This window comes from Rattus rattus, chromosome 18, assembly GCF_011064425.1.
Source record: "Rattus rattus isolate New Zealand chromosome 18, Rrattus_CSIRO_v1, whole genome shotgun sequence".
NCBI classification, from domain to species: domain Eukaryota; kingdom Metazoa; phylum Chordata; class Mammalia; order Rodentia; family Muridae; genus Rattus; species Rattus rattus.
Genome location: NC_046171.1, coordinates 12,778,441 through 12,804,938, shown reverse-complemented (window position 1 = coordinate 12,804,938; position 26,498 = coordinate 12,778,441). Strand labels below are relative to the sequence as shown.

Here is a 26,498-nt window from a genome sequence, read left to right as displayed (position 1 = left end):
ACAGATGGTTGTGAGCCACCATGTGGTTGCTGGGAATTGAACTCAGGACCTCTGGAAGAGCATTCAGTGCTCTTAACCACTGGGCCATCTCTCCAGCCCGTATTATTTTTAATATATTTTATTTTCTTCCATGATGAATACATTTGCTGTGTTTAAAAATACGTATATTTAAAGAAATCGAAACTTTATAAACTTACAGTCACTAATCTAGTATCACACAACCGATGTGTAAAAGAATGGAATACCAAAGCCAAACTCTAAATTCTGTACCTCTGCTGTCTCCACCTACAAAATGTCAAAATTATAATTCTTTTTTGACATGGATGCCGCTCTTACATTTGTGTGTTTTATGTGACTGTGGATCGAGGCTCCTTTTCCTATCCACCCATGGACACTGCAGTCAGGCATTGACGGTGTTTAGAAACTGGCTTTCTCTCCTCTATCAGTTCTCCACATTGGGAGGATCTTTGGGTAATCTCACTAGAAGGAACCTAAGACATGAAGAAGGCAATGACTGAGACAGCTATAAAAAAAACCGGACTTTAATGAGACAGGCTTCCAGTGTCTGGCTAACAAAACTTAGAGATCAATCAAGCAAACAAAACATTTCACCGTAATTGACAGTATCTCCTAGCATGCACTGTTATACAAATTTCTTCCCAAGTTAAGATTGCAGTTTTTCCTGTAATGAGGGCAAACATAGCACAGGCTGGACTCTTAAGGCAATGCATTTTTTTAGTAGAGCAGAAAGTGGGTCAGTTTGATATTTGTTGCTCTCTCAAATACTTCCTAGATGTATCCCAAAAAGAACATTTACTCTACAGATAAGTTTAACCAGGATGTTAGCACCAACCAATAATCCTAGCACTATTGAGATCAGTTCAAGGCTATACTGTCTGTCTGTCTGTCTTGAGACCAAGTTGTCAAGGTTGACCTTGAGCCTTCAATCCCCCTGCCTCTACTTCCCAAATCCAAGGGTTGCAAGCATGTGCGACCGTGCCTGCCTTGCATGGATTATGTATTGAAGAATTGTTTTGTTTTGTTTAATGAAATAGAGTTGGCACTAAACGCAGACTGTAACTGTGAATGTAAAGAGAGGGACACATAAAGATACACCCAGAGTATGACTGTGTGTTTCTCCGAGAAGATTCATACTGTGGCTGTAAACGTCAAGGAGACCTGGAAGAATCGCTATACGTTACTAGAGATATCGAGATCCCCTCTTGCAGTTCTTAGTCTTGCTAATAAAAAGTTAAAAGTGGACCCCAAAGGGAGCTGAAGGACGCTTTTATTGAGTTGAAAAAGAAAAAGAAAAGAAATACAGAACCAGCAAGCTGTAAATCTTAGCAAGTGCCTGGAAGAGAAATAGGGAACAGAAAAAGGCAAATGCCTTGTGGTTTGGAGTTAAGCCTCTGTGGAGGCCAGCTACATGCTCAGTAAGGAGCTACCCAGGGCAGGCGAACCTCAGAGAAAAAGTAAAGCTCAAATCATTAAGGAAAGCACACACTTAGAAAAGAAGACGAAAAGTCACTGTTTTCTGAGGAACACAGAAAAGCAGGCAGACTTACTAAAGCCCTCTCAGCCACTGTGTTAGAGAATAGGAATTCTGGGAAAAAACTTCATGTTATCTCATTAAAATGCTAATTATTCCTCCAACCCTTTAGCATAGCTGTAGGTGTACCCACCTTTCTGAGAGGTGATCCCTTAATCCAGTTGTTGACCTGTCCAACTGAAATGTTAGGTCTCCTCCACCAAGACTATCCATTCTCTGGACTTTCTGAAAGTTTGGGGTCTCCAGTCAGGACAGAACCAAGGACATTTTCAGCTTATGGCCAAGGACATGAACTGGGGTCCCCATGCTTAAACTGTCTGTCCTCTCGTGTACTTATCTTCTTCCTCTCTTTAGAGGTAAGCATTCAAGGAATCAGGACACTGACCAAAGCTGACTTCATACAGTTGAGTGGGGTTTTAGACATGGCAGTTGGGGTGCCCATCTAGTAGGTCTACTTGGAGACCACAGATGTGTATCATGCTTGTACAACAACATGGACAGGTCAACAACCGGATTAAGGCATCACCTCACAGAAAGGTGGGTACACCTACAGCTGTGCGTGTGGGGTGGGGAGATGCTTGACTAGCACCTTCATGAGAAATGTGAGGGAAGAAGTAAAGACAGGAGTTATTAGCATTACAAGTCCTAGGCAGGAAACCGGGAGAAGTCAAGATGGAGGTTATGTGTTAACAGTCCAAGTCAAAGTCCATTAGAGTCTCTTGAGAAGTTCACAAAACATCCCTCTGCTGTGTTCTCCTTCTGTTTCCTTTAGAGTCGAAGGCTGACCTCAAGAGAGTTGAACCTTTAAGAAGGATCTGCTTTAGATATTTTGGTAGCTGTTGGAGTGGCTAGAATCACACTGTAAGGTCCCTCCAGATGGCTTCCAGAGAGGAAAAGAAAGAATAAATGTGATCATTTGATTTTTTAAGTTAAAATAACAGTGGACCTATCTCTTTTGGTAGCGAGTAGGCACTGCGAATATTGAATTGAGTCAATGTCATGGGATCTTATATCTGGGACTCTTTTAATCAATATCATTAGTGGATTTAAGTCTAAAATTTCGGGACCATAATCCTTCAGACTGTTATAGAAACATACCAATTATCTTAATCTTTGGTTATACTTTCTTTCTGGGTATTTAAGGTTAAGAAATTGGAGAAAATTAACCGTCTTTTTTTTTTACTGCTAAAGCCAGTTGAGTGTCTAGTCCTCAAGGGTGAGCAGGCTTGGAAGGAGCTTCTAGCTCACTTAGTTATCTGTTTAACAGTTATTCCACCTGAGTGAGAATGAGTTACAGGCCATGCTCTGCTGTAGCTTCACTTTCAAGCACTGAGGAAAATTTCCTAAGCTGTAGACACCAGTTATAGTCTACACTGAGGTATCCATGGACTCCTAGCACAAGAGCACAGATGGCTCCCAAGAATTACTGGACAATTTTAGAAATGCCACCTGAGTCACCTGGGATCTAGTTAACCTTGGAGGGTAAGGGCAAAATATTCTCCTATTTAACCCCTGTGCTCTATTAGATAGACCTCCATTTGTGGTCAGCATACATCCAGGAGGAGGTCAGTTACACCAGTCCCTAGTACTTTTAACCACTATATAATATTTATGTAAAGCTTGAATACACACACACACACACACACACACACACACACACACACACACACACCCTAAACATTTGGAGATGAACTTTGATTAGAAATAAATCATTTTCTTTTAATCTGGTCCTCATAGATGTTACTATGAGCTGAGCAATAATTTAAGGGAATTCCACTAATTTAATTGATCTAAGAAGTTTAATATCACGTATAATTTCTAAACTTCATCTTGAAGGTGCCTATAAACCTGGCTTCTAACTTTGTGCCTTGGCTAAGATCCCATCTTTGGCTTTGTCTATGCTCCTGTTGCTTCTCTTTATCTGCTGTTTTGCCCTCACTCAAAATCAAAAGCAAGGTCGCTTGCTGTAGATCATTCTCTGGACTCTACAAAGAGTGAATGGATATTTTACTGCCTTGTATTTTCTTTGGGTATTGCCCAGAAATTTACAAAGCCTTATAGTATGATAATATGCACAGAGACAATATTGTGCCATATATTTTATATACATACTCACACATATACACACATACTGGATTCAAATTTCTTTTACTAAGATGCTAACGTTGTTAATCTCCTTATGTCTCATGGTAACATGAAAGAACATAAAATGAAAGGGAGCCAGTAAGTAGGGAAGAAAATGTGTTGAAAAGATGTAAGAATGATGTTATTTTGAGTCAAAGAAGGATTTCTGCATGAAAAGACTGTGTTCTATGGATTGACTTTTAAGTCAACCCATGCTACACAGTGAGACACTACTTCAAAAGGAATCACCATATGTGGCTATTGTTAATACATTTCCATTTAAATATAAGTCTTTAATATATACCCTAATGTGTTCTACAAGTGTTTAATGATATAATGTTTTAATAATAAAGTTATTAAAGAAATTCCTATTTATAGGACTATAGAAAACAAATAACAAATGCTAACAATAGGTATTCCCAAATTAAAAGCAAGTTATAGAACTAGAGAAAAGTTATACTTTAGAGAAATGATCTAATGGCTAACATTATTTTTATCTTTTCTACTAAACATTTTTTTTCTGTATAAGATAACAAATCTTTAAACTTTTTCTATTTTCCGTAGCTAGCTTCTGAGGTTTTCATGGAATATTTAATCTTGCAAATTCACCAAATTTGTCTACGTCCTTCCACTGCGGCCACATTCTGAGGATCTTTCTAACCCTGGGAAAATGGGTATCCTATTCCTCCACCATGATGGGAGTGTCATACCCTCCTGCAGAGGTGTCATTTATGAAATCAACAACAAGGGTGGAAAGTCCCAGTGTCCTGTGGTCCCTAAAGCAGAGGCTACATGATTAGTGCACTATAGCTGACATTTTCCACAAGCCAGATAAACACTCAAATGATGTCATAAACTCAGGACTGCAGACTTAAAATAGAACATGGTTGATAAGTTCTTTCACATATTCATCTTCTCGTATCACTGGGAATTAAATGCTTAAAACCCATATAGACATTTACCAGTAAACACTAGCAAAAAAAAAAAAAAAATACCTGTCATTTACTAAATGTCATTTCAGGCAGAGGATTGCTTTTTTATCCCCCACTAAGTCCACCAGAATGTCATTTTTATGTGTTATTTTATATTTAGGATTTTGGATCGCTATGTTCAGGAACAAATTCCTGGTGCCAAAGTTGTGGTAGAGTCCATTGGTGCCCGGCGCCATGGAGACGCCTTCTCCCTAGAAGACTATAGCAAGTGTGACCTGACCGTCTATGCCATCGACCCTCAGACCAACAGAGCCATCGACAGAAATGAGCTTTTTAAGTAAGTGGTTTTTATTGCACATCACCTCCATGTAGGAACAGTAGTAGCACCTATAAGTGATTATTATTTATGGATAACTGAAATCCTGCATGGGCTGGACTGAAGTAAAAAACCTCATGGGCAACAGGAGTCTGCAAAAGTCAGGAGCCAAAACAGCACTTTGAGATCTCCTCAGAGAACTCTACGGGGCTGGAGAGATGGCTCAGTGGTTAGAGCACTGACTGCTCTTCCAGAGGTCCTGAGTTCAAATCCCAGCAACCACATGGTGGCTCACAACCATCTGTAATGGGATCCGATGCCCTCTTCTGGTGTGTGTGAAGACAGCTACAGTGTGCTTATATAAATAAATAAATCTTTAAAAAAAAAAAAAAAAAAGAACTCTACACTACTCCCGATGCAAGAGGCTGGCTAAAAGGGGGAAGCAGACTCTTAGTGAGGTGATCGCCTCAAGGACTTCAGCAGGTTTGAAGGTCAGGAAGAAATTGTGACTTCTTCCATACAAGTCTATGGTAACAGAAACTAACAAACTAACCAATCTCATGTCCTGACTCAGAAGAGCTCAGTAAAGGAAAATTCACTGTCCTGTAGCTCTACATTCTATAGGATAGCTGAATCCAAAGGAAAAAAAAAGGGATCTGGGAATGAGAAAGAAAAGAAAAGGGGGAGAAGGAGGAGGAAGAAGAGGAGGAGGAAGGGGAAGGAATGGGGGATGGAGGAGTGGTAGGAAACAAGGAAGAGGTGGAGCACAGGATAAGGAGAAAAAAAATAAAAACAGTGACGAAAGGCCAAAAACTTAAATGTTATTACATAATTTCCATTAATTCCTATTACATTGTTTCCATTAATTCTCTGAATTCCTTAATTCCTTATCCAATTTTTTGCTGGACTCTAGTGACACCTAGTGTCATGAAGATCATTGCGAAGAAATTTTACTTAAACTTCATTTTAATTTAAAATGTACATCAATATGTAGTCATATGTAAACACAGCTCATATGAGTATGGACCAGACATTAAAGGTGGGTTAATAGGTTTGTTTCTGACCACTGTTCTTAGTAAAACTTTCCCTAGATGTTTTAATCTAACCACCTTCTTTATGTTCTGCATAATTTTGTTTTCATTTTGGTAACAGATCACATGATTTTAGAAAAAGTATGTCTGCATTTTAAGGATGCTAACTGGTGGTAAAGAAAAAAAATGGATTAGGGTATGATCTGAACAGCATTCATGAACAATTTAGGATAAAATATCTAAGAGGAAACCACAAAAGAATATAGAAAATGGACCCAAATCCTGTGGGGGAAAGAGCTGAACGCCCAGAAGTATGGACAATCTTGAGACCTCAGGGGAGACTGTCACTTCTGCCCAACGCTGCTCAAGTTCCTGGCCCAAGAGGAAACTGCATAGTGCCTCTGGATACAGGAATATAAACTGGTTTCTGCCTGTGCCCAGAACTGAACTGAACCAGTCACACAGCTCCCTGCAACCAAATCCCATGGGGGAGAGAGCTGGACCCTCAGAAGTGCAGACACTCCTGAGAACTCAGAGGAGACAACTACTTTCTACCCACATTCCTGACCCAAGAGGAAATCACCTAGTGTCATCTCTGCCCTCTGGGCACAAGGACCTAGGAGCAGTCCACTTTGGATTTCCGCCTTCACAGAAAACTGAAAGCCAGTCACCAGGAGAACCTACAAACCTAAGAGCAGAGGTAAGACCAACACTTCTGCACCAAGCAACCTGCCTGGAGGCTTCAGGTCACACAAACCCAGGAGCAGCTCTCTGTTCCCAGATCCGGCTGAAAGAAAACAGGCCTACAGGAGTGCTGACAAACAGGCCTACAGGAGTGTTGAGCCACTGTCAGAGACAGCAAGACAAGCTAACACCAGAGACAACCTGATGGCAAGCGGCAAGCACAGGAAGCTAAGCAACAGAAACCAAGACGACTTGGCATCATCAGAGCCCAGTTCTCCCACCAAAGCACATACTGGATATCCAAACACACCAGAAAAGCAAGATTTAGATGTAAAATCCCATGTTATGATGATGATGGGGGACTTTAAGAAGGATATAAATAACTCCCTTTAAAAAAATACAGGACAACACAAGTAAACAAGTAGAAGCCTTTAAAGAGGAAACACAAAATCCCTTAAAGAATTACAGGAAAACACAACCAAACAGGTAAAGGAACTGAACAAAACAATCCAGGATTTAAAAATGGAAATAGAAACAATAAAGAAAACACAAAGGGACACAACCCTGGAGATAGAAAGCTAGGGAAGAGATCAGCAGTCTTAGACGCAAGCATCACCAATGGAATACAAGAGATAGAAGAGAGAATCTCAGGGGCAGAAGATACCATAGAAAACATCAACACAACCATCAAAGATAATGTAAAACACAAAAAACTCCTAGCCCAAAACATCCAGGAAATCCAGGACACAATAAGAAGATCAAGCCAAAGGATAATAGGTATAGGAAAGAGCGAAGATGAAGACTTCCAACTTACAGGGCCAGTAAATATCTTCAACAAAATTATAGAAGAAAATTTCCCTAATCTAAAGAAAGAGATGCCAATAAACATACAAGAAGCATACAGAACTCCAAATAGATTGGACCAGAAAAGAAATTCTCCCATCACATAATAGTCAAAACACAAAATGCACAAAACAAAGAAAGAATATTAAAAGCAGTAAGGGAAAAAGGTCAAGTAACATATAAAGGTAGACCTATCAGAATTACACCATATTTCTCACCAGAGACTATGAAAGCCAGAAGATCCTGGGCAGATGTCATACAGATCCTAAGAGAACACAAATGTCAGCCCAGGCTATTATAGCCAGCAAAACTCTCAATTAACATAGATGGAGAAACCAAGATATTCCATGACAAAACCAAATTTACATTATATCGTTCTACAAATCCAGCCCTACAAAGGATAACAGATGGAAAATTCCAACATAAGGAGAGAAAGTACACCCTAGAAAAAGAAAGTAATCCATTGCAACAAAACCAAAGGAAGAGAGACACACAAACATAATTCCACCTCTAACAACAAAAATAGCAGGAAGCAACAATCACTATTCCTTAATATCTCTTAACATCAATGGGATCAGTTCCCCAATAAAAAGACATAAACTAACAGACTAGATACATAAAGAGGACCCAGCATTTTGCAGCATACAGGAAACATACCTCAGAGACAAAGACAGACACTACCTCAGAGTAAAAGGCTGGAAAACGACTTCAAGCAAATGGTCTGAAGACACAAGCTGGAGAAGCCATTCTAATATCAAAAAAGATAAGGAAGGATGCTTAATACTCATTAAAGGAAAAAGCCACCAAGATGAACCTCTCAATTCTAAATATCTATGCTGTAAATACAAGGGCAGCTACATTCATAAAAGAAACATTACTAAAGCTCAAAGCACACATTGCACCTCACACAATAATAGTAGGAGATTTGAACACCCCACTCTCATCAATGGACAGATCATGGAAACAGAAATTAAACAGAGACCTAGAGAAACTAACAGAAGTTATGAACCAAATGCACTTTTTAGAACATTTCATCCTAAAACAAAAGGACATACTTTCTTCTAAGCACCTTCTCCAAAATTGACCATATAATCAGTCACAAAACAGGCCTCAACAGATAAAAGAAGATTGAAATAATCCCATGCATCCTATCAGATAACCACAGACTAAGGCTGATCTTTAATAACAACAAAAATGACAGAAATCACACATATACATGGAGGTTGAACAATGCTCTACTCAGTGATAACTTGGTCAAGGAAGAAATAAAGAAAAAAATAAAGACATTTTAGAATTTAATGAAAATAAAGGCACAGCCTACCCAAACTTATGGGACACAACAAAAGCAGTGCTAAGAAGAAAACTCATAGCTCTGAGTGCCTCCAAAAAGAAACAGGAAAGAGCATACATTAGCAGTTTGACAACACACCTAAAAATTCTAGAACAAAAAGAAGCAAATACACACAACAGGATTAGAAGGCAGGAAATAATCAACTCAGGGCTGAAATCAACCAAGTAGAAACAAAAAGGACTATACAAAGAATCAACAAGACTAGGATCTGGTTCTTTGAGAAAACTAACAAGACAGATAAACCCTTAGCCAGACTAACCAGAGGATACGGAGAGTATATTCAAATTAACAAAATCAGAAATGAAAAGGGAGTCATAAAAACAGAATCTGAGGAAATTCAAAAATAATCAGATCTTACTACAAAAGCCTATATTCAACAAAACTGGAAAATCTGGAGGAAATGAACAATATTCTAGACAAATACGAGGGTCCAAAGTTAAATCAGGATCAGATAAACCATCTAAACAACCCCATAACTTCTAAGAAATAGAAGTAGTTATTGAAAGTCTCCCAACCAAAAAGAGCCCAGAACCAGATGGATTTAGTTCAGAATTCTATCAGACCTTCATAAAAGACCTCATGCCAATATTGTCTAAACCATTCCACAAAATAAAAACAGATGGAGCACTTCCCAATTCCTTCTATGAAGCCACAATTATGCTTATACCTAAAGAACACACAGACCCAACAAAGAAAGAGAACTTCAGACCAATTACCCTTATGAATATTGATGCAAAAATACTCAATACAATTCTAACAAACTGAACTCAAGAACACATCAAAATGATCATCCATCATGATCAAGTAGGCTTCATTCCAGTGATGCAGGGGTGGTTCAATATATGGAAATCCATCAACGTAATCCACTATATAAACAGATTCAAAGAAAAAAAACAATCATTTCATTAGATGCTGAGAAAGCATTTGACAAAACTCAATGCCCCTTCATGATAAAAGTCCTGGAAAGATCAGGAATTCAAGGCCCATACCTAAACAAAGTAAAAGCAAGATACAACAAACCAGTAGCTAACATTAAACTAAATGGAGAGAAACTTGAAGCAATCCCACTAAAAATCAGGGACTAGACAAAGCTGCCTCCTCTCTCCCTACTTACTCAATATAGTACTCAAAGTCCTAGCCAGAGCAATCAGACAATGAAAGGAGGTCGAAGGGATACAAATTGGAAAGGAAGAAGTCAAAATGTCACTATTTGCAGATGATATGATAGTGTACTTAAGTGACCCCAAAAGTTCCACCAGAGAACTACTAAATCTGATAAACAACTTCAGCAAAGAGTCGAGGTATAAAGTTAACTCAAACAAATCAGTAGCCTTCCTCTACTGAAAGGATAAACAGGCTGAGAAAGAAATTAGGAAAATGACACCCTTCACAAGTCCCAAATATCATAAAATACCTTGATGTGACGCTAACCAAGCAAGTAAAAGATCTGTATGACAAGAACTTCTAGCCTCTGAAGAAAGAAATTAAAGAACATCTTAGAAGATAGAAAGATCTCCCATGCTCATGGGATTGGCAGGATTAGTATAGTAAAAATGGTCATTTTGCCAAAAGCAATCTACAGATTCAATGCAATCCCCATCAAAATTCCAACTCAATTCTTCATAGAGATAGAAAGAGCAATTTGCAAATTCATTTGGAATAACAAAAAACTGAGCTTAATAACTATCCTCAACAATAAAAAAAACTTCTGGGGAAATCACCATCCCTGACCTCAAGCAGTATTACAGAGTGATAAAAAAAAAAAAAAAAAAAACTGCATGGTATTGTGGCACAGAGACAGGCAGGTAGATCAATGGAATAGAATTGAAGACCCAGAAATGAACCCATACACCCATGGTCACTTGATTTTGACAAAGGAGCTAAAACCATCCAATGGAAGAAAGATAACATTTTCAACAAATGGTGCTGGTTCAACTGGACGTCAGCATATGGAAGAATGCAAATCGATCCATTTTTATCACCCTGTACAAATCTTAAGTCCAAGTGACTCAAGGACCTCCACATCAAACCAGATACACTCAAACTAATAGAAGAAAAGGTAGGGAAGAATCTCAATCACATGGGCACTGGGAAAAATTTCCTGAACCAATGGCTTATGCTCTAAGATCAAGAATCAACAAATGGGACTTCAGAAAACTACAAAGTTTCTGTAAGTCAAAGGATACTGTCATTGGGACAAAACAGCAACCAACAGATTGGGAAAAGATCTTTACCAATCCTACATCTGATAGACAGCTAATATCCAAAATATACAAAGAACTCAAGAAGTTAAACTCCAGAGAGTCAAATAACTCTATTAAAAATGGGGTACAGAGCTAAACAAAAATTCTCAGCTGAGGAATATCAAATGCCTGAGAAGTAGAAGAAATGTTCAACATCTTTAGTCATAAGGGAAATGCAAATCAAAACAACCCTGAGATTCCACCTCACACCAGTCAGAATGGCTAAGATCAAAAACTCAGGTGACAGCAGATGCTGGCGAGGATGTGGAGAAAGAGGAACACTCCTCCATTATTGGTGGGATTGCAAACTGGTACAACCACTCTGGAAATCAGTCTGGAGTCCTCAGAAAATTAGACATTGCACTACTTAAGGATCCAGCTATACCTCTCTTGGGCATACACCCAAAAGATGCTCCAACATACAACAAAGACACATGCTCCACTATGTTCATAGCAGCCTTAATTATAATAGCCAGAAGCTGGAAAGAACCCAGAGGCCCTTCAACAGAGGAATGGATACAGAAAATGTGGTACATCTACACAATGGAATATTACTCAGCTATCAAAAACAATGACTTCATGACATTCATAGGCAAATGGATTGAACTAGAAAATATCATCCTGAGTGAGGTGACCCAATCACAGAAAAACACACATGGTATACACTCACTGATAATGCATATTAGCCCAAAAGCTCAAATTACCTAAAATACAATCCACAGACCACATATGAAACTCAAGAAGAAGAAGGATGACCAAAGTACAGATGCTTCACTCCTTCTTAAAAGGGGGAACAAAAATATTCATAGGAGGGGATATGGAGACAAAGTTTGGAGCAGAAACTGAAGGAACGGCCATTCGGAGCCTGCCCCACATGGGTGTACAGCTCAATACATATACAGCCACCAAAACTAGATAAGATTGATGAAGCAAAGACATGCATGGTGACAGGAGCCTGATATAGCTGTCTCCTGAGAAGCACAGTCAGATCACGTCAAATACAGAGGCGAATGCTTACAGCAAACCATTGAACTGAGAACAGGATCCCCGTTGGAGGAATTAGAGAAAGAATTGAAAGAGCTGAAGGGGCTTGCAACCCCATGAGCTCAACAATGCCAACCAATCAGAGCTCCCAGTGACTAAATTACTACTCAAAGACTATACATGGACTGACCCATGGCTCCAGCTGCATCTGTAGCAGAGGATGGCCTTTGGGGCACCAATGGAAGGAAAAGCCCTTGGTCCTGCCAAGGCTGGACCCCCAGTGTAGGGGAATGTCAGGGGGTTGGGGCTAGGAAGGGGGGTGGGGAGGAGGATGGGAGAGGGGACTTATGTCTGGGAAACCGAGAAAGGGAATAACATTTAAAATGTAAATAAAAATATATCCAATAAAAGAAAAACAGAATAGAGCAAATGAAAATATTTTTTGAAGAGATAAAATTTGGCATTTAGAATTTTCTTGAACTATCTGAGAAAGATTTCTTAAGCCTATGAATTTTTCATAAGTATTTTATGACTTATTTGCAAACACACACTTACACTCCAAGACCAGAAATGCAGATATTAGCATTAAGAATGAAAACTTAGCTTTAGTGAGATATACCAAGATATTATGATTGTTGCTTAATGCGCAGCCAAGGACAATTAGATTATTCTCAGTTTTTATTATCTGAAATTTAAACTCTCCCCTGGTTTTCTCTCTGTATCTCTCTGTCTGTCTGTCTGTCTCTCTCTCTCTCTCTCTCCCTCTGTGTGTGTGTGTGTGTGTGTGTTTTAAAGATAAGAAACAAAACTAGTAATATTAACAAGCTTATGTCAAGATCCCTTGACATAATGCCTATCTCTGGATTTGAATCTCATTAAACTATATATAATATATCTTATAATATTGTTATAAGAGATATACTATATTTTATATATGTTCTATTTCTTAATACATGCTTTAAAATATATCTTAACATATATTTATGTTAGAGAGGAGAAACAGCCACAAGCATTTTAATTCCCTTATACCATTACATGGAAATTTTTAGTTAGGAAAACAGAAAAATTCTACTGGCTGATGGGGCCACTGGGCTTCCCACATGGAAGGGAAATGAAGCACCTCTGGTAATCAGAGCTGGGGTTGGTAACCCTCTATCTATCTCATCCTCTCCCGCTCTGTGACAGCCGCATGCACCATCATTATCAGCTTGTATTTTCTTTTGCTTAATTAATACATAAACACCACACTCCTCCCCTGTCTCCTACGTCTAGCTACTCAGACCGTACTACATATTTACTGTGAGGGTGTTCGCAACCTTTCTTCTTAGTTCTTAGGGTAAGCAGTGGATAATTATTATCTGTAGTTTCTGTCGGTAACTCAGACAAAAAGCAACTTAAGGGGAGAAAAGTTATTTACAATACCAGATTATAGTTCCCGCGGGTAGAGTAGTCATGGAGGCTGGGTGTGGACAGAACTTGCCAAGGGCATCCATGGTTGAAAGACACCATGTGTGCTCGGCTCACGATCCAGGATCACAGGGCCGATGAATGGTACCACCCATAGTGGGTAGGTCTTCCTTCTCAGTGGAATTAAGGTAGTAGCTTGCTGTTGTAGTTGTCAATTAATCCTGTTCATATTTGCCGGGCGGTGGTGGCACCCGTTCCTCGCTACCTGCACCAATGTTCTGGGTTCCCAAATAAAAAGTCAGTCAGACAGACAGATGGACAGATGGACATGTACGCACACACGCGCGCGCGCGCACACACACACACACACACACACACACACACACACACACACACACACACACACACACGCACGGCCTTCTATTTTAATATGTCTTAAACAGCTCAATGGCTGGGCCACTCCCAAACCTCTGTGTGGCTAACTCCTCCCCCTCTGACATCTCTGAGTTATTACTTACTAACTTATAGAATCTATATTCTATCCTTCTTGTCCTAGACCCAGTAGTGGGGGGATGGGAGATGGGGGCGTACTGGGTCTTGTCTTGCCCAGTTCTTACATGATTGCTACGCTCTCTTCCTCTTCCGTAGCTCTCAATTCTGGCAACTACTCTTTAGTTGCATGGTGGCTCTAAATCCTTCATCCTCTCGGTACCAGGAATGTTAAAATACCACCTCTGTCTTCCTACCCAGCCATTGGCTGCCGGCGATTCTTTACCAGTCAAAACCAACTGGGGGCAGAGACCCTCAGCCTCTTATTTATTTGCATTCCGGCCACTGTCTCCGCCCCCCACAGTTCCTCATCTCATTCCCCCGCCCCCTTGCCTATTTCAATTTCAGATCGACTCCTCTCCTCTAATATAATTAGTTTTCAATTTGTCACACAACAAAGGTTCCTGGACGGCAAACTGCTTGATATCAATAAAGACTTCCAGCCGTATTACGGGGAAGGAGGACGCATCCTGGAGATTCGGACTCCCGAAGCAGTGACGAGCATCAAGAAGCGAGGAGAGAGCTTGGGGTACACAGAAGGGGCCTTGCTGGCCTTGGCCTTCATCATTATCCTCTGCTGCATCCCAGCCATCTTGGTCGTCTTAGTGAGCTACCGACAGTGAGTATGAGGTCGCTAGGTGGATCTTCCCAGGAAGGTATTCGGGAAGCTACCTGGTAAAGTAGCTTTGCTGTTTGCAAAATGTCGATGGTGTGACCACTCTACCATTGTGTTTCCCTGCTCGTAGCAAACTATTTTTTTTCTTTTCTCCATCTTTATTAACTTGGGTATTTCTTATTTACATTTCAATTGTTATTCCCTTTCCCTGTTTCCAGGCCAACTTCCCCCTAGCCCCTCCCCTCCCCTCTGTATGGGTGTTCCCCTCCCCATCCTCCCCCCATTACTGCCCTCCCCTCAACAATCACGTTCACTGGGGGTTCAGTCTTGGCAGGACCCAGGGCTTCCCCTTCCACTGGTGCTCTTACTAGGCTATTCATTGCTACCTATGAGGTCAGAGTCCAGGGTCAGTCCATGTATAGTCTTTAGGTAGTGGCTTAGTCCCTGGAAGCTCTGGTTGCTTGGCATTGTTGTACATATGGAGTCTCGAGACCCTTCAAGCTCTTCCAGTCCTTTCTAAGATTCCTTCAACGGGGGTCCCACCAAACTAGATAAGATGGATGAAGCAAAGAAGTGCAGGCTGACAGGAACCAGATATAGATCTCTCCTGAGAGACACAGCCAGAATATGGCAAATACATAGGCGAATGCCAGCAGCAAACCACTGAACAAAACTATTTAACACCTGGCAAAGGTTAAGCCCGTCTAGCTACACAGACCTTACTACGCATTTACTGTGCGGGTGTTCGCATCCTTTCTTCTTAGTCAAAGAAATTGAGATTTTAATACCTGCAACTTGCAGTAAGCAAGGCATGCATCGGGCCTGATAAGAGGTATAAGAAGTTAGTACTGTGTCCCTATTGGTAGCCATTTAAAAAAAGAAGGAGGAGGAGGAGGAGGAGGAGGAGGAGGAGGAGAAGAAAGAGAAGAAGAAAAGAAGAAGAAGGAGAAGAAGGAGAAGGAGGAGGAGGAGGAGGAGGAGGAGGAGGAGGAGGAAGAAGAAGAAGAAGAAGAAGAAGAAGAAGAAGAAGAAGAAGAAGAAGAAGAAGAAGAAGAAGAAGAAGAAGAAGAAGAAGAAGAAGAAGAAAGAAGAAGAAAGAAGAAGAAGAACAATTTGTTAAAAGAAGTAGCGAAGTAGCCCTGGGGGTACCACAAAAATAACAGACAATTACAGTAACTCTCATAAATGCTTGATATAAAATAAACAGTAAGAAATAATGCTAGAAAAGCTACTCATTATTTCAAATACCTACGGGGAAAAGTATTAAGATGTTCCTAATGTATTCGTACACTGAAACCTCTCTGTCCTAATTTGCTGTGATAAAACACTGACCAAAAACACGTTGGGGAGGAAAGATTATTGAGTTTACAAGTTATAATCTACAAGCAACGGAAGCCAGGACTGAAGTTCAAGACAGGAACGTAGAGGCAGGAACTGAAACAGACAACGGAGGAATCCTGGTTCCTTGCTTCCTTCCAAGCTCATGTTCTGCTGTCTTTTTAACATAACCAAGCACACATTCTCAGGAATGTCACTGCCGACCCTGAGCTTGGCTCTCCCACATCTATCCTTAGAGGAGAAAATGTCCCCTAGGTTTACCTCCAGGCAATCTGATGGGGGGAGTCTTCCCAGCTGAGGGTCGTCCTTCTCAGATGACGCAAGCTTGTGAGAAGTGGATGGGAACCCTAACCAGAGCACTCACAGGCCAGTCTGAAATCTCCAATCCCCCAGTGAGATTCTGTCTTCCCACCAGTGTCAAGTTGAAAGCTCCCTCATCCAGACCTTCTATTCTGTCTCTAAACAATTTTCTCCCAAATTGAATCCAGTGAGTTAATTCTGACTTGCAACATGTTGGAGGTGTGCTCTCTCCATGTGAAGATGTTAAATGGATACTTACTTTCCTCAAAGGTCCTAAGAAGTTGCAAACATAACTTTTGGTCACTAAAGTTATTCTAAATGTTTCTTTAACAAATCAGTCGTTACAGTTAATCTTTAGTTCCTCATGAACAGAACTGGGAAAATCACTAAGCTATCAGTTTAGTATTAATTTCTACATTTATTCCACAGTGTTCTTTCTCCCTTTTCATTCAATTGTTCCTCAAAGGAGTGTATCAGATCCTTATGCCAGTAAAATCACTATTTCTCCAAGTAAAGAAACAAGCCCTTACAAACATCAGGTCATCCTCAAGTATCCATAGTCAGATTAGAACTGGAACTCAGCCCCATGTTTTACTACAGTTTTTACCACTCCCTTCAGGTCAGTTATTTATTTCTTTGTGGTAAATGTTTTAGTAACTTAAGTCTGCACCAGTAATAACGAGGGGCCACACATTCACTCACTGTGTTGAAGTCCTTCCTCCTCTCCTGTATCATCAACTGTCATTACGAGCTTCTTCAGTAAACTGCTCATAATTTATAGCGAATCACGTTATAAAGCCATTCGTAACAGTGTTTCTAATGTCACTCTCTCTCTTCTTCTTACACTGCTTTCCAAAACAGGTTTAAAGTGTAAGTATGAGCATGAGTATTTTGCACAGGAACATATGTGATAGAAAATGAGAAATCGGGTTAGGGATTTAGCTCAGTGATAGAGCGCTTGCCTAGCAAGCGCAGGGCCCTGGGTTCAGTCCCCAGCTCCGGAAAAAAAAAAAAGAAAATGAGAAATCACAGATTATATCAATCAAGTTGTAATACTACACTGAACTGGGTATTATTTTCTTAGCAATTATTTGTGTGTGTGTGTGTGTGCATGGATATGCACATGTGCGTGTTTGAGTGCATGTTTGAGCTGATTCTAGACAACTTGTTATAACACTAATATGAAAGGTAAGGTATGTTCTAATCATTTCAAAAATTTGACAACTTAATTTTAGAAAAGAAATACCTTCTGTGACATTTAAAGCCACAGATCACCTCTAACACTAGCACCCTGGCCGTTGGTAAAAATGAGATTAATTCGAAAATACTTCTGTGAATGCTACTGCTTCTTCAAGGGGCAAGTATTTACATACTGAGCACGAGAATGCTTCTGTCGTGCCAACACATTAGTTCAAATATTTGTGTATAATTTAAGTGGGTCCCCTGATAACCTCGTGATTAAAACGATAGCCTATCGGTTGTGGTTTCTAAACCGGGTCTTACGAGACAACCTTACTCTACTCAAGACGCCAGGCTGAGTGCACGAAGACCGCAAGGATTCAGTCTGCTATGCCTGCAGCCAAGCCTGCAGCTCCAGTACCTGCTGTGCCCCCACCGCCGCCTCCGCCACCACCTCCAGGAGCGCATCTCTACGAAGAACTAGGAGAGAGCGCCATGTGAGTAGCAAGGGAGGATACCTGTGTGGGGTGGAGTAGATTCTGGGGGAGAATCTAGTTCCAAGGCCACGCAGAAAGACAGCTGCAAGCCTGTTACAGCCCGTCATCGTCTTAGTAAGTCTGACGTAGCGAAGAACTGTGGTGAAAAATTATAGGAAAAAAATATAAATCGTATCCATGTTAGACACGTCAGAAGGGAGTTCAGAGATTATATTTAGTCTGCCAATCTTTACGATATTGAGACAATTTCCGGAACAGAATTATGGATTTTTCAAAAAGCAATCGAGCAGGAGACTGTAATTGCTGATTTGAGATAAAAGAAAAAACAAAAAGAAAAAAGAAAAAAGAAAAAAACAAACCCTCCAATTTGGCAATCAAAGTCAAATTCTGTGATTTAAAATCAAACGTTAAGATTATTATTGAATATTATATGAAGGAAAAATTAAAATATGAACTACTAACTGGTTCACTGTGCTCCAGTCTGCTCGTTGTTGTGCTAGGAGGCAGCTGTGGTCAATGTCTCTACACGGTGGATTTCTAAGCAATTTTAAGCCATACAGTGTAGACAGAACTTGTTCATGTATTTCCAAGACTTCCCAACTGTTTCTGGCAAACGATACGGCCCTACGTGGTTTTAATTGGATTCAACTTGTGTTTGTTATAAAACTTCAAGAGCAACTGCATTAGGGCACGATAAGCAATTTTGAAGTGAGCTAATCTCAGGGAACTTGGTTGTTGGTGACTAAACACATGGATCTGTTAAGTTCCTAGGTTTTACTCATGGGAGTAAAGCACATCTCAAAAATCATGACAACTGCTTCTACTGGAAAGAAGTTTAGACAGATGCATGGAATATTCAGTATATATATTATTATAGATGAAGCTATAAAATAATGTGGGTGCCATTTTAGTGTGGTATAAGTACATGTAATCTATAACATTATACAGTATATAATATATATTTATATTTATATACTTACATAGGAAATATATGCATATGTATTTATATGTATATATATGTATATCATCTATGTAAGTTGCAGTCAAAGTCAAGTTTAAAGCACAGCGTTCTGTTACATATAGGATTCCTTCCTTAAATACGTGTTTTCACTTCTCAGTCTTCAATGAACGCTCTCATTGAATTACTGGTGAAGTAGGAATTGAGCCAATATGATTTGATTCTCCAATTATATTGAGCAGCCCTTCCAAGCGAAGACGTTTAGATTTAAAAATAAAATCATTTGTATGAAGTTAGCAGTATTTACATATGAGAACACTGACCAAAATACATATATGATTGCTTTTACAAAGCAAATCCATGCAGCAGCATTTGCAAATCTGCAGTCAGCAGCGGTGGATGAGAGTAAATTGCAACTAACGATCTTTAAGGGCTGTTAGCCCTTGAAAAACTCTGGCAGAAGATTTTTCAATCACGTACTGAAACATTTTAAATCTGAATCTTCCCTCATTTTTAGAAATGCTTCTTTTTTCTATTGAAAATGTTTTATACGGGTTCTAGTAAGGTACCAACTAAACTATCACCAGAGGAATTATTGCCAACAGCGTTTTTAAATAGAAAAAGCAAATAATTTTGAAAAAAATATCTTCCCAAAGCAGCTAATAACTTCATATAGATTTAACACCCTGTAATACTCACCTAGTATCTAATATATTTACTTCCTTGCCGAAACCCAGGACCATCTCCCTAACATAGTGCACACTGCCCAATTTTTAAAGTGGACACGTACAGTACATGATTCTTGGTCATATTTAAAATTTCTCTTTCACAATTAAGATATCCCATGCTTCGCAAAAACAAAACTTTATGTATTTCTAGCAAACAGATGGTTAGATAAAATCCTACACGATAAGACACTCGAGTAAAGGCCGTAAGATCTTATCTGAAACATTATTAGATGTTATTCTCATGACTGAAGGGGGAAAAAAATTTAAGAACGTGAGTTTCCTCTCTTGGCTGTGGGTATTGTTTAAAGCAAGTGTCTGTTGGTATTGCGTGATCATCCGGGATTAATGACAGCTACAACTTTTCTTCCCTGTTACACGTTCGCTCTTTCTCACCTGCGGATAACGTAGGCATAAGTAAGTAAATATCATTCTAATAAAAGGCTCTTAGAGCATTAGATGCAGTGCCATAGGCTGAGTATTATTGTCTGCACGTGGTCCTCATCTTTCATGATGTAGGTGTTTATGTTTAAAAGGGAATAGCATCCTCCCTTCTTAGTCTCCCTCCCCCCACCCCCTAGTTCCCTTCCGATGTGACAGTACTCATGCCCAATAGGGACCGTTTAAAAAGTATCTTTAAGTTCAGACATAGAGCTCTTTCCATCATGTTACGTATATGACTATATAGATCTCTTCTTCCAAAACTAACGGCCATTAATATCAAGTGAGATGATATTTGACGTATTTTCAAAATCGCTCTCCAAGTTTAGGACAAAAGGTCATATTGTCCAGTTGCCCCAACTTTGTGAATTATTCAGGTTGTCTGATAACCAGCCCTTTGTGAGCATGCTCGTTTTTGTGATCAGATTTCGAAGCCACGTATCATTTCATTGCCTATTTTCAACTATTACCCCATGTTGAATAACTTGTTTCGTCATTGTTCGAAATACTTATATTTTATTTTTCCTCTGGTTGTGAGTTAAACACTGAACAACTGACAAAATGAATTTGCTGTTATGCTCTAGCTTGAAGGGGGGAAAAAACTAATTAGGGACTATGTAAAAAAAGAACTTGCCCCCTAACTTCTCAGAAGGAAGGGTCCCAATGCTTGTAGTTCAGGTCCTAGATTTGTGCTCTGAAACTTTGCAACATTAATTAGATTGCATGGCTACTTATGGTACTTTGCCCGGTACCCACGCATTGGCAAACCACTATTGTTTTTAGCATACATAATTTTTGCATTCAGTGAATTTTTGACTAATGATTGATCCATGTGATATTTGCTGAGAGTGTAAATTTCCCCCTCTTGTCTGTGTTTCCTGTATTTTAGCTCAGGACTGGAGCATGAGGCTGATTTCTGCACTCTGAGGGCTTTCCCTTCTGTCTTTGGCAACTGTTGCTCTTCTAATCCAGAAAGGGGGCGTTCCCCTTTCTGAATTGTCTTACAAATTTTGTTCTATATCAGAGACTATTTCTTAGTTCCCAGAGTTACCGAGATGGGATATAGTGGGAAATTTCTGATTGAGAGACTGTCAAAACCTGTGCATAACAATGGGCTCTGAGCACCTTCCAGAAAGGTGAGGGTAAGCAGCCAAAATCTGAGGTGCCTGTCTGCACTCCCCAAAACCAAAGCTTATACAGGAGCAAACTGTTGCCTATGGACCCAGATACTTGGTGGAATTCAAACTAATTGGGGAAGGGCGGGACAGGCTAGAGATTGCTATTTTAATGAAAATTCCTCATCTTTCTCACAACTGGATATCCCCCCCACACCCCTGCCTTGTCTTCCCTAGAATAGGACCTTGAAAGTGATGTTGTACATCAGTGCTTGTTAGGCCTTTGTTATGTAAACTATGATAACCATGAAAACACCTTTCTTATGAAAGCTGTTTCACAACTTGTCTCCTTCTTCTCTTTCAAGTCTTTTCCTTCTCTACCATTTTGAACAAAGCAGGGGAAATAACTCAGTCCCGGAAGACAGGAGCAATCATCGTGACGGGATGGCCTTTTCCTCCAGTACCACTGAGTCTCATGAGCCAGCTCATGTAGAGGGACCACTTGACAACCAAGCTAACCCAGCAAGGACGTTCTCATTTCTTCCAGATGAGGATGACTTAAGTACCCATAACCCCCTTTATATGGAAAGTATAGGTCAAAGGTCAACAAATTCCGACCTTCAACCCGGAACAGAGTTTGAAGAGCTATTTGTACCCAGAACGCAAGTTAAGAGTCAGTCCCTGAGGGGCCCAAGAGAAAAGATCCAGAGGGTGTGGAATCAGTCGGTGAGGTTTCCTAGGCGGCTGATGTGGAAAACTCCAAACAGACCAGAGACCATAGACCTAGTGGAGTGGCAGATCACCAGGCAGAGAGCTGACTGCGAAAAAACCAGATGCCACCCAAGCCAGCAAGGTAGCAGCAACGTAATGGTGACAACCGAAGATGCTCGTGGGTCAGAGAAAGAAGGGGGGCACAGAGACACCCTAATCGTACAGCAAACAGAGCAACTGAAATCTCTGTCTTCGGGCTCCTCCTTTTCCTCCTCTTGGTCCCACTTTTCTTTCTCAACTCTACCAACAATTTCAAGAGCGGTAGAACTGGGGTCAGAACCTGACGTGGTCACTTCTCCCGCTGACTGCAGCTTGGAACTTTCTCCTCCTCGGAGACCCCGCGTTTTAAACTCCCTAGGCTCTAAGAGAGAGACTCCCACTTGTGCCTCCGATACAGAAACAAAAAGGAACTCTTTCGAAATGGTTCCCCATCCACCCAGCATCTCTGCTCCCCTCCCACAGCTGCCTCTTCCTCAACCTCCTATTGCCTTTACTACTTTTCCTCTTCCCCTCTCTTCCCCTAACCCTCCTCGCCCCCAACTTCTTACATTTTCTCTTCCCATTTCTACACCCCCCGCCTCTTCTCTTCCTCCTCCTCCTCCACCATCACTTCCTCCTCCTCCTCGACCACCAGCTCCCCGCCTCTTCCCACTGCCTCCTTCCACTTCCGTTCCCTCCACAGACAGCATCTCTACACCAGCTGCTAAACGCACTGCCAGTGTCACAACACACGCCAGAGAAACCATGTCTACGACACAGCCACCAGCATCCAACCCACCGTGTGGGGCGGAACCCCACAGACATCCCAAAGGGATCCTCAGGCATGTGAAAAACCTGGCAGAGCTCGAGAAATCGGTGTCTAACATGTACAGTCACATCGAGAAGAACTGTCCACCCACAGAGCTCTCAAAACTCCACCCCTTTTGTCCTGCAGAGAAAACAAACATGAAAATCACATGTGACCAGAGCCAGGAAACGTTGGTTAGAGTTGTTGAAGGGATTGACGTGCAAACTCACAGTCAGTCAACGTCCTTGTAATGTCGCTTCTCCCGTTTTAACTGGGCGGTTCTTTTCTTGATCGTAACCCTCCCAGTGGAGCACGAGGATTTGAACGTCACAGAAGAGTCCACTGTTTTTTATCCCAAACTCAATGCAACGCCTTTCTCTTCTGCACTTTTAGTTTCAATTAACATCACCGTCACTAACTCATAGAGTAGATTGACCTTAATTTTCTTAACTTCAAGGTAGCATTATTTGTCCTACATTTATTTAAAAAGTAAGTAACTTTATCTGTTCTTAACGGGGAGCTATGGGCGTGAAAAGTACCAGTCCAACTAAAACCAAAGGCCGGTTGACCTTGTGGATGGGTGACGTGACTTTTTTTTCTTTTTAGTTCTTGACCAGAGTTTCATGTGAATGTCCTAGCTGGGGCTGGGGACAGAAAAGCAGGGTGCTAGTAAGACATAATGCTCTCTCTTTGGCTTGTTATTTCCTGGAAGTCTATGTATTTGGTGAAAAGAAATGTTTCACAGGTATAAAAACGATCCTTCGAAATGTAGGGAACGGCAGACAGCAGGGATTTCAAAGGCGATCTCAGGTGCTATAATATGTAGTTATCAGTTTTCTCATGATCTCCTCCATTCTGGATTGTTTTGATCCTTTGAGTAGGCTTTCAGAGGAGAAATCTCTCCCACACTTTCAGTTGCTGTTCTATTTCTTTATCTCGATGCTTTCTGTCTCCTTCCTTTATGACAAAAATAAATCTCATGCTTCTGACTTTTGTAAGACATCTTATGTTTTTTAAACAAAAGTGCCAAAAATGCTATTTAATTTAGCCTGTTCCCATTATAAAAAAAAAATCACCTCCTTGTTTACAATTTTATGATTCTTCTTTCCAAGAAAATATTCTTTGATATCCAATTTATTTTACAAAAAAAAAATAAAAATAAAAATTACTTTTAAATGAAGAGATACTATTCTTGGTGTCTTATCCCCTGTATGCTCAGAGGTTTGTTTCTTGTTTTAGGCAGAAGAAAAATGTTTATCCCATAAGAAGAATGCCCCATAGTTACAGTAGTTGTTAAAATGTCCCTGAACTCAGTGCATCCTGGGGAATTCTAGCACAGCACCAGTGTCCTCATGAAACATACACACTCACTATAAGTAATATTGACACACACAGACACGTATATGTAAACACGAATAGCAATATTTTGTTTTTCCCATAAAACACATTGAATAAAATTTAACTACTAGAAATCCCTACTTTTGAAACAACTTCTCCTATTTGCTCAACTCCAGAATTGTAGTATTTGAGAAGATATAGACCTGAGTATTCCAGTAGAATGGCTGACACACCAGCTCAGATTCTGTTACATGACGGAAACCACAGAGGCTTTCCTGAACTCTCCCAGCCACAGTGAAACACGACTCTACTTCTGTGTGTCCACCGAGGCTGAGAACCCCACAGTACCATCATCTCCAAGATGTTACTCTTCAAGTTTGGGACAGCCCTTCAGTAATTTAATGTTCACTCCTGATTAACAGGAATGATCAAAAGCTATTCCACAAATCTATCTATCCTCGGCAGCCCATCTGCTTTCGATATCTTTCCTCCAAATCAAAGTAATTCATTTCCTGGGGTTCTTTAACGCATTTTGTGTTGGGCTGTATGGTGGCTTCTGACAGGGTGTTGCTGATAGTCAGTTAAACTGTCTTCTACACGAGTCCCATATAGGTTATTTGGACATATAAGCCTACACACTCCTTGTCCCCAGTGCTACGAGCTCACGTGTCTGTGTGAAATGTCATTCATCCCTCTGCACTTGTTAAGGTCCGCTCAGTGTATAAAGAATGGTCAGATGGAGGATTTAAAATTCAAAGAACACTTACCATGCCTTGGTCATTATTAAAATTAAATGTGTACAGACATAGGATGTAAGTTGAATAAGTGATACACACAGGGAATGTAGTTACATGAAAAGATGAATTGGTATTATTTGATTGATTTTATAATGATCAACATTCATGATTTGAAAGGACAGATAATTCTGAATATTGATTGTGTTATACAAATATACCTCTTCTAGGTAAGTTTGTGTCTTTGAGCTAAAATAGCAGTACAGTTACCCAATGAAAACACAAGAATGTGTGTGTGTGTGTGGTGTGTGTGGGTGGGTGTGTGTTTGTATGTGTGTAAAAGTACTTTTGAAAGAGGATCTAACTCTTGTTACCTTGAACTCATAACCCACAATGGCTTCAAACTCACTATGTGGTTCACACTGACCAATTCTCCTATCTCAGCCTCCAGAGTGCCGGGATTGTAGACCTGAGCCACTAAACCAGAATACTGAAATGTTTTTCATAGTTCATAAAAATTGAAATATCCTAGAACACAAGATTTGTCTAGATATTGTGCATGATATAAGTGACTCATCAACAGGATTAGGTCCTAAATAGAAGCTGTGTCTAATTATCTCAAAAAGACAACGGAAGAGATTTGAATGTAAAGTTTTATGAGCACCAGAAGGATTGTGGTCTTCCCACAGGTACTGACTGAGGTATATAAGCACCCTGTCCACTTCACTACAGAAACCTTCAGGAAATGAACCATTGAGGAGTAATTCACTGCACTCAACCACCAGCAGCTTCCCCAAACTGCTTGGTAACCACTTAAGACACATTTGATCATGTAGACTCTTCCTCTAGACCAGTGGTTCTTAACCTTCCTAATGCTCTGACCCTTTGATATAGTTCCTCATATCGGGGCGACCCCAACCATAAAAATTATTTTGTTGCTATTTCATAACCGTAAGCTTCTGTTGTTATGAGCTGTAATGTTTGTATTCTTATGAGTCTGATAGGCAACCCCGTGGGAGCTGTGACACACAGGTTGAGAACCACGGCTGCCAGAGATCTGACTGCATGGTCTGCAGAGAGACTTGTGTTGTGTTTAAAAAGCCATGCCTTTAATTCAGTCACGTATCTACATCACAGCTGAGTATAACAAGATTAATACTACCAGCTGAATTATTAATATGAGATACACAGAAAATAAAGAAATATCTCATAATCAATGGCACCCATGTTGTGACACCCCCTCGTCCTTCCCAAGTGCAGACACATACTACACAGCTTGTGATCCATGAACTTCACTTCCTTTTTATAGCTCTGAGTACTTGGAAGTTAAGAAGGTCCTTAAAAGTAAGGGAAGTCAGTTCTTAAAAGAGCGAAGAGGTCCTTTACTGTAATCCTTCGTTATTGCTAGAATCAAGTTAACACATTCAGGCAATACGGTTGCATCCACTCAGAAGAATATAATCCGAGTATGCACCTACTATATGGCTTTCTGTTTAAGAAGTATCCCTTCCCCAGTGAACATAATTTATTCATATCAAGACGTAGATGAGACACCAAAGAATACTTTTATGCTAGCTGATCATTACAGAATCAAAGTGAATTATTGCCCTTTATTTTTATGTTCTTTTCACATTCATTTATTCAGTGTGTGTGAGAGAGAGAGCATGGGGCTCTGGAGTGTAT

At 40.2% G+C, this 26,498-nt stretch overlaps 1 protein-coding gene across 1 annotated transcript in view; it reads left to right on the top strand.

Moving 5' to 3' along the window:
- Positions 1–26,498, top strand: part of Pcdh15 (protocadherin related 15) — a 107,329-nt gene that overhangs the window by 69,820 nt on the left and 11,011 nt on the right. The window contains exons 4-6 of the mRNA XM_032889292.1: positions 4,769–4,945; positions 14,417–14,635; positions 17,797–17,946. Of these exons, the coding sequence (XP_032745183.1) occupies positions 4,769–4,945; positions 14,417–14,635; positions 17,797–17,946 (546 nt within the window). The remainder of the gene's footprint in view (positions 1–4,768; positions 4,946–14,416; positions 14,636–17,796; positions 17,947–26,498) is intronic.